Raw genomic sequence first — 9,348 nt, forward strand, 5'->3', positions numbered from 1 at the left:
CCAGTCACCAGTGGAGTGAAGTAGGGCTATATGCTTGCTCCCCTGCTTTTTAGCGTGATGTTTGCAGCCATGTTATCAGATGATTTCAATGGAAAGGAACACAACATCAAGGTCAGCTATTGCACTAAAGGTAAATTATTTAACTTGAAAAGGCTACAAGCCAAGACTAAAGTAGAGGGAGAGTTGGTGTGTGTGAGATTTTTCAGATGATTGTGCACTCAAGTCAGCCTCTGAAGCCGAGATGCACTAGAGTATGAATTGATTCTCTGCTACGTGTAGTAATTTTGGCCTAATAATTAACACCAAGAAGACACAGGCTCTCCACCTGGCAGCACCACACCATCCATCCATGGGTGGAACCATAGGTTATAGCAAATGAAGAAATATCGAATGCTGTGAGTAAGTTTACTTACCTTTGCAATATACTTTCTAGGGATGTATACATAGTTGGTGAGGTTGACACACACATTGCCAGAGCTAGCTCAGTGTTTGGGAGGCTCCAAAGGAAATTGTGGGAGAGAAGTATTAGACTGACTACCAAACTGAAGGCCTACAGAGCTATTGTGCTGATCTCATTGTTGTATGACTGAAACCTGGACAGTCTACCAGCACCATGCCAGGAAACTGAACCACTTCTGTTTGAATTGTCTTAGGAAGATTCTGAAGATTCCCTCACTGCCAGACACTGAGGTCCTTTCTCAAGATGAATTACCAAGTGTTCAAACCACTGCAGAGAGTGTAACTCTCCAACGGGCTGGCCATGTTGTTTGAATGCCAACTCCAAAAAGAGATACAGGAATGCTCTCAAAATCTCTCTGAAGAACTTTGGACTCAATTGTGAGACATGGGAGACAGTGGCACAGGACCGCCCAGCATGGCATGCCCACATCAAAGAAGGAGCACTGTGTTCTATGAGCAAAGCAGAACTGCAGTAGCTCAAAACAAAAATGCGGGATGGGCAAATTTAGAAACATCTCCACCCCAAATGTTCACATGGATTATTTGTGCCTGACCTGTGGTAGAGCCTTCTGAGTTCCTATCGGTCCAATCAGCCGCAGTCGGACACACTGTACCTTGACCCCAACATTGTGATGTAGTTTTGGTCCTCTTGGAGTACAAAGGACGGACAACCATCCGTTTCTCATCTCTGCCTTAGCAGACGTTCTCTACACCTCTCATCTCTACTTCTGCCTTTTTTTTTTTTTGCTTTTAGGCAATTGGGGTTAAGTGACTTGCCCAGGGTCACACAGCTAGTAAGTGTCAAGTGTTTGGTCTGAGGCCAGATTTCTACTTCTGTTTTTTGCCAGGTCATAGTACCATCAAGATTTCCAAGGACGTGGCCCTGGGAGTCTTAACCCCCTCAGCTCTGGTACTCCCCCTAGCCCAGAGCTTCACATTTCAGAGAACCACACCAGACCATTGATCAGTCTACCCACTCCCTACCCCTATTTTCTTCTCTCCCTCCTCCCACCAAAGCCTTCTACTTTCAGGGGATCGTGATCAAAACAATACTATGGAAAATGGCCCGTCAATTAGCTCTGGTTTCTCTCACCCAGTACGGCACTCAACTCCAAAGCCATCACTCACCTTTTTGAGAACAGGGACTATTTTCCTGGGGTTTTTTATTTTTTATTTTTTAAATAAGCACAGCACTTAGTTTGTATTAAATGCAGCTAGGTGGCGCCAGAGTGCAGAGAGTACTGGGGCTTGGAGTCAGGAAGACTCATCTTCCCGAGTTCAAATCTGGCCTCAGACACTTATTAGCTGTGTGACCCTGGGCAAGTCACTTCACCCTGTTTGCCCCAGTTTCCTTGTGGGTGAACTAAGCTGGAGAGGGAAATGGCAAACCATTCCAGTATCTCTGTCAAGAAAAACCCAAATGGGGTCATGGAGAGTCAGACACAACCGAAAAAAAAATGAACAATAAAAAATGCCGAATGTGTGCTTTTTTCATCATCTTTGGAATTCCTGGTTTTGTTCCAAACTGATCTTGCTCTGATCTTGTAGAAACATTTCAAAAATCATATTTTTTAGCAACTTTGTCTCAAATCCTGGACTGTACCTGAATAGAAAATCTTGTCAATAATAATAATAATAATAATAGCTAGCATTTGTATAACGCTTTATCCTCACAACAACCTTGAAAGGTAGGTACTATTATTTTTCTCATTATACAAATGGGGAAACTGAGGCAGATTTAAGGTTAAGTGGCTTGTCGGGTACTTAATCAGCTGTTGTTTGTGTCTCACTCTTCTTGACCCCATTTGGGATTTTCTTGGCAGAGATCCTGGAGTGGTTTGCCATCCCCTTCTCCAGCTTATTTGACAGATGAGGAAACTGAGGCAAACAGGGTTAAATGACTTGGCCAGGGTCACCCAGCTAGTAAGTATCTGAGGCTGGATTTGGCCTCGGAAGAGTCTGCCTGACTGCAGGTCCAGTGCTCTATGCACTATGGCGCCACCTAGCTGCTTAATTAGTATCATAGTCTGAAATCCTTTTCCAAGTCCTAACTTTTTCAAAGGGAAACTAAGTCAAAGTTCAGGGGTGATTAGTGTGGGGACTGGGAAAGGGGAAGAGACCCTGGCTTAATTCAATTATGAGCAGTCAGTCAATAGCATTTCTAAAACTCTTCACGATGTCAGACACTGCTAAGAGCTGAGCAGTGCCACTTTTGACCACTGGAGGGAGGGAGGAGAATTACTGTTCTAATTGATGAATCCACAATTTATCCTGTGGTCCGATGATGCTCCCGGAATTCCTACTTTGTTCTTTACCCTATACATTGCATGTGGAAAATGTCTTAGGGAGAGATTTTCAAAGTCAGGGTGAATGAACTGGACCACTTTCCCTTTGGATTTTCTCTAGAAACCGATAGGCTTATAATTAGAATAATTGGATTAAGAATTTTAGGTCTCTGACAGGGCAGGCTTGTGCCCCAAAATGCAGAGGCCAGAATTTTTCTTCCTCCAGTCTTGGGACCTGGTGCATTGTGGAGGAAGGGCAGAAGTCTTAGGGGTTAGGGGGTGGACAGGGATAGAGGGAGGGGCCACTGGTCCTGCTTCCAACTCTACAAAAATCGTTGCTTTTTTCCCTAAAGCACATGGTGCATTCTCATTTCACTCCTACGGCTTGTAAAAGTTCAAAGAGAAAGCAGATAGGAATGGGGGGGGCGGGAGACTAAAGATAAGGACTTCATAATTCTTTCCCTCCCAGATTTACTCTTTATGAAGGCAAACAAGGCCAGCTTTTGCCTCAATTCTTACCTAGCCTCTAATTACTGAACAGGTGTTGCCTCAGACAAACTGAGGCCTGGGGAAGACCTTCATTTAAAAGGGACAAGGTCTCCCACTGCATCTGGGGCCATCACCAGTCATGCTGACACAGCTCAGCCTCACTTAAATCTAACTCACTGGCAAGTCAAGACATCAGCCTCCTGACCTCATTGGTCCTTCATTCGAGAATGAAGGAGGAGTAACCACCATGGGAAGCAGAGTAGAAAGACTGAGGCAGGTAGGAGGCAGCTTACCTTCAATTTGGCTGCCAGAGGGAGAACTTGCGTGCACCCAGGAGACAGGGACCCTAAATGTGGATGCCCTGGTACAAAGTCCTGATCACCCAGTCCTAGTTACTGAATCTACTAAGGAAGTAATGGGAAAGAGATGCCTGGCTGGGATATGAAAAACACACCCAGAAATGTACCCTACACAAGGCTGAAAAGGCCCATAGAGACCATTCAGTTCGACTTCTTCATTGTACAGAAGGGGAAACTGAGGTTGGAGAAAGTGACTTTATGGCTAACTTGCGTTAGCTGTACAAGATCAGAACTCAGAAATCCCAACCCCTCTCTTCCCAAATTGGACCTTGTCTTCCTCTTCCTTTTTGCTCATCTCCCAAGTCTTGTAAATAAGGGCATTTAACTCCTCTTCACCCTAGGCTTCACCCTAAGCCTGAAAGATTCTTGTGAGTATGGGAATTGGGAGCCAGCCAGACTACCTTCCCACTCCATTCCTTTTTCTCCCAGCCCTTTCCCCCCCAAGTACATGGGTACAGCTGGCATTGAATGAGATGGTGAACACTTCTGAAGTGCAAAAAAACCAAACGCTTGTAATATTACCCCATGCCAACGGACAGCAGGGCTCAGGGATTAGACAGAGGGGATAGTCGTAGTGAGGATAAAAGGGGGCTCAGTCTTGTCCCAGGCCCATACCTGGCCCCCAAGGCAGGGCCTCGGGCAGGGGGAGAGGGTAGGGGCTACCGGGGGATAGCAGCATAGTCTGAGTGGGTGCCTGAGTTGAGCTGCTGTTGAGTGGGCTGAACCCTAGAGTCCAGGATGTCTGTGTGCTCATCCTCCTCCTCATCAGCCTGGCACTCCCGGGGCAGCAGGATGAGTTCAGTCAATCCATGGAGGTCGGCCATACGCCGGAAGGTCTGGAGAACTAGGGCCATGACCACCAGCCCCAGGAACAGGTACACTATGGGTGTGAGGGAAAGGAATGGCAAAGGCTTGACAATGGAAAGAGCCTGCTCTTCCCCATGAATTCCCACCCCCCCCCAGGGACCTGCTCCCCTCCCCCCATGTGCGGTACAGCATAGAACCTTGGACATTGGCCATTTCCTTTCAGAGTGAGGGGTGTGTGTGTGTATTTGTGTGTGTGTGTGTGTGTGTGTGTGTGTGTGTGTGTGTGAGATGGCTCCCCTTGCATAGGGGTCACACTCCCTCCAAGTTCCCCAGTCAGCCCTTTGCTGAGGGTTTAGGGATTCCAGGTCCTCTGCTTACCTGTGACCAGAACCTTGTAAAGGGCCCTGTTCTTCTGACCTTCCTGCTCACTGGGCACATAGTCCCCTAGCCCAATGGTGGACAGGGAGATGAAGCAGAAGTAGAAAGCATCGAGGAAAGTCCAGGAATTCTCCAGGTAGGTGAAGATGGCAGCCGGTACCAGGAAGAACAAGGTCAGCACTCCCAGCAGTAGCAGTACCAGGTGCCAACGGGCAAGCAGCCTTGGGTCCCAGCCTCGGCGGAACTGCAGCCAGCCTAGTGGGGCATGGGTCACCAGCAAGGCCACGCGCTGGGCTGTGGCTGTCAGCACCAGCATGGTAAACGGCACCCCGAGCAAGGCGAAGAAGATGGAGAAGGCCTTGCCTGAATCCGACAGAGGGGTGGTGTAGCCATAACCTGGGGGTAGGAAGAGAGAACGAAAGGAGAGGAGAAGAGCTGGCATCTCCAAGCTCGGGTCCCCAGGGAGCTGCTAATTCCTGCCAAAGGACTGTGGATTTGAGTAAGCCAGGAAACCTGCTGGGGCCTCGTTTTCCCTACCGAGGCATTTGGGCTTCATGAGCTGAGGTCCCTTCAAGCTCTACAGTCTGAATCTCCTGCTTGGTGCCCACTTCTGCCTTTCCAGAAATCATTTAGTCCAAACTCCTTCTGAATACAGTCTTCCTGACTAGCTTCCCCCCAGCAGCCCACTCTGGCTTAGTATCACGTTCATTGGAAGTGCCGAATGAAATATTTCCAGTGTCCTAGATTTTGAAATGGAAGATTCCTGTTTAGTCTGACTGTCTTATTCAGCAGATGAAGAAGGAGAAGCCCAGAGAAATCAAGTGAGTGGCCTAGCATTACACAGGGGGTTGTGGCAGGATCTGAACCCAGTTCTTGCTGACCCCAAGTTTTGCATTCAGTCCACTAAAACACACTGCCCCTGTTGAATCTGGTCCCATTTTGTTGGGAAGCTCCAGTTGCTACTTCCCAGTTTTCATAGCTCTGAAGCTGTCCTCCTCTGGTAAGTTTTCTTTAATTTCCTCTGCATAATCCTTTTAAGGAATAGGTGGGGTTAATTTTTTTTTTCTGAGTCCCAATCCTTCTCCCCAGCACACTCAGGGCTCTTCATCCATAGTGCTTCACACAAGGCTTTGTTGAAAAAATTGGGCCAGATCTTGACACTGAATCTCTGGGTCTTAAGCCAGGAGATGGAGATAAGGAAGTGGATGGCTAGCTGTAGGGTCCCTAGGCAAGGACTAGAGAGGCAGCTGGCCCAGTGATATCCTGTACTGCTTCTGCTACTGCAGCACGAGGCCTACAGAATCGTGCAGGCAGAGGAAGGCTTCAGGAAGGTCAGTGGAGAGAGCAGGGCAGGTAAGCCAGTGGAACTTCAAGCCCTGACTCCTGCTAGGGCACAGAGCAGGTCTAACCTGTCCCAGACCTAGGAGAAAGCTAGGAGAGAGTACAAGATCCCTCCCAGATGTGTCCTAAGGTTGGAGGGGGCATGGAGGGGAAACTAGCCCTAAACTGGGACCTTTCCAGTGAACCACTTCCTCTCTTCCTTCCAGACCTGGATAGGAAGAAAGATCTAGCTTCACACGTGGAGAGGGAGGCTGAAAGGAGCTGGAATTTCCCCTCCCCTACTCCTTTCAAACCCCAGGTTAAAAGCTAAAGCAGAGAGGAAGTTCAAGTATGTGGGAGGGGGGAGGGGAAGAAAAGACAGGGGAGGAAGAGAGAGAAGGCAGAAGGGGAGGAAGGGGGAGAGGAAAATCAGCCTGTGGGACGCAGGAGGCCTGGAGGGGCTGGAAGCTGGGCTCGTGAGAGGAGGGCAGGAGCGAACTCACCCACTGTGCTGATGAGGGTGCTGGCGAAGAAGAGCGATGAGGCGAAGTCCCAGCTGGTGGGCGCCGTGGCGTTGTGCAGAGCCGACACCCCGTGGCGCCCGGCCTCCAGCACCCGCGTCAGGAAGTGCTCTAGTGCCCGGTCGTCCAGGCACGGGCTGCTCTCCAAGAGCTCCCCTTTCAGCGCCCGCAGCTCAGCGCGCAGCCGGCTCTCCTGGGGCCGCTCAATCGCCGATACCACAAGGGCTCCCAGCGTCAGGTAGCCCGCGTATACCAGCAATGCCAGGGCCAGGACAGCCCCGCGACTCATGGCCCCCAGGCCAAAGAGAGACGCTCCTGGAGGAAAGACCCAGGCGTCTGGGAGCAGGGGCCCCTTAGGTCCGGAAAGTCCCAGACTTTGGGGAGTGGGGGTGGGGGTGGAAGTGGCTAGGGCAGGAAAATCGCACCCCCAGCGGGGAGACCCAGGTGTCCCGAAGCCGAGGACTCCCTAAATCGGGGAAGATCCAGGCGTTCGAAAGCCGAGGGCACCTTAGGCTGGGGAGATGCGCCCACGGCGGAGAAACCCAGGAGTCCAGGATCGAGGGCACCCTAGGGCCAGAGAGACTTGGCTCCGGCAGGGAGACCCAGGCGTAGGAGACCAAGGGCTTTCCCCCAGGGCCGGAGAGACCCGCCGCAGGCGGGGAGACCCAGGCGTAGGGGAGCGAGGGCCCCCCTAGGGCTAGAGGGAATCTTCCCCTACCCCTGCCCTGGAGACCCCGGCGTCCTAGGAGAAAAGGGCTCCGCGGAGGCCAACACAATGCTTTGGGGCTCCGGCGACGTGTCCGACACTGGGTGGAAAAGCAAATCCCGGGTGAAGCTGCCAACGGGAGGAGCGAGTTTGGGATCCAGACGCCTTCGGCCAGCGTCCCACCGCGGGGAGGGGCCTGATGGGGTAGCAAAGGAGAGGAGGAGAAAGGGGAGGAGAGGAAAAGAGGGGAGGGCCCTAGGGGGCAGGGAAGCCACCAGACGGCGGGGCTCGTTGGGAAGGCCTCCAGTATCCGGGCTCCCCTAGGATCCCCAATGTCTCCGACCAGTCCACGACCGCGCTGAGGGCTGGGGGGATCTCTCTCCTCTGGGCAATCTTCCCAGACGCCGCAGTTGGGATCCCCGGACCCCACACAGATCTGTGCCCCGCCTCCTACATGTGGCAACAGCTGGAAGGGCAGAGTATTGAAAGGAGGGCTAGCACTCCCAACTTTAGACGGGAGAAAGAAAAGAAAATCTACTCAGCTTTTAACTTTCCAATCAACCCATTAGGAGATCAGACCGGGACGGTACATCCTGAAGTCAAGCTAAAACCAGGCTACCTCTCCTAAAGCTCAGATCTGTCATCTGGCCCACAGATGAAGCTGCTTGACTTGGTTCCCTTCCTGCAAGCCTCCTTTTACACTCCTTGGCCCACCCCACCCCCACCCCAAAGGCTATTTACTCTGGCAGGCTTCCTCCTAGCCTGTATCGCCGACCACAAGCTGTTTCCTCCTCATCCCCCTGCCCTGAGATACACATACAATCGTGCCTGAATAGGCTAACCCCCAAATCCAAGGGAAGGGAAATTGATGGAGAGGAAGAGGGTCAGAAAGCGGGAGACAGAAGAGAGACTGAGTAACAGTGAGGACAGAGGAAAAGAGAGGAGAAAAATCAACGGGGAAAAGGGAGATCAGATATTGAAAGACAGGATAGAATTCTGGAGGGAGAGTGAAGGCTAGGGCGCAAGACTGAGGGGACCGAGGGAAGGAGGGGAGGAGATTAAGGAACATAGCAGTCAGATACTAAAGAACAAGGAGAGTCTGAGGGATACTGCAGGGAGAACTGAGGCAGAGAGCCTGGAGTGACAAAGGAGGCTAACATAACAGCAGCAACAACAAACATTTATACAGCATTTACTGTCTGCCAGGCTCTGTGCTAAGTGCTCCACAATTATTAACTCATTTGATCCTCACAACAACCCTATGAGACAGATGCTGTTATTACCCCCATTTTAAAGATGGGGAAACTGAGACAAAACTCGTTAAGGGAGTTGCCCCAGGATCACACAGCTAGTCAGTTTCTGAGACAGAATTTGAAAACTGGTCTTTCTGACTCCAGGCCCTGGGCTCTGTCCAGTGGGCCACCCCGCTGCCCCTCAGGGACCCTTCTGGGAGATTCCAAAAGAAAATGCTATGGAAACCACTTGGATCTTAAAGCTTATCTGTTGTGGAGGTTGAGGAGGCAGAGAAAGTCTATGAAGAAGCTTCCCACCCCTACCCCAGAATGTAAACTCCTTGACTGAAGGCAAGGACTGTTTCATTTTCTGCCTTTGCAACCCCAACATCTCACCCAATGCCTGGAACATCTAAGCACTTGATAAATGTCTTGGGGGGATTTTGTTTTTAACATTGAATTAAACTTGTGAGAGTCTTCAGATTGGGGGGTTATTTTTTATTCCTTTCTATGTCCAATCATCTTAGCAAGCACAAGCCTGGCACACAGGAAGAGCTTAGTCAACACTTCTAATCAAATTCTATCTTTTTAGAGAAACTTCAAATATTCCAGACTTCAGTTCAAAAATATCTGCCTAAGAGAGGGGCTGAAGAAGACCTGGTTCTGGATAAAGGACCAAAAGAAGCCAGTAGCCTCTAGGTCACATAGCTGACCAGCAAAGATGGGAGTGAAGAGATTTTGGAGGCAGGGGAGATGGTGAGCCCCAAACTCCACTGAAAATGAAGTTGACTT

General features: G+C 50.4%; 1 protein-coding gene across 1 annotated transcript; it reads right to left on the bottom strand.

Annotated features, from left to right (window-relative positions):
* Positions 1–4,076: 4,076 nt before the first annotated feature.
* On the bottom strand, positions 4,077–7,942 carry KCNK6 (potassium two pore domain channel subfamily K member 6). Its single transcript, XM_020978727.2, has 3 exons — positions 6,601–7,942; positions 4,778–5,173; positions 4,077–4,472 (listed from the first exon to the last, which is right to left on the bottom strand). The coding sequence occupies exons 1-3, from the start codon at positions 6,905–6,907 to the stop codon at positions 4,252–4,254; spliced, it is 924 nt and encodes a 307-aa protein (XP_020834386.1). The 5' UTR covers positions 6,908–7,942; the 3' UTR covers positions 4,077–4,251.
* Between the last annotated feature and the right edge of the window lie 1,406 nt (positions 7,943–9,348).

The sequence above is a fragment of the Phascolarctos cinereus genome, unplaced genomic scaffold (assembly GCF_003287225.1).
Source record: "Phascolarctos cinereus isolate Bilbo 61053 unplaced genomic scaffold, phaCin_HiC Scaffold_726;HRSCAF=1367, whole genome shotgun sequence".
In the NCBI taxonomy this organism is placed as follows: Eukaryota; Metazoa; Chordata; class Mammalia; order Diprotodontia; family Phascolarctidae; genus Phascolarctos; species Phascolarctos cinereus.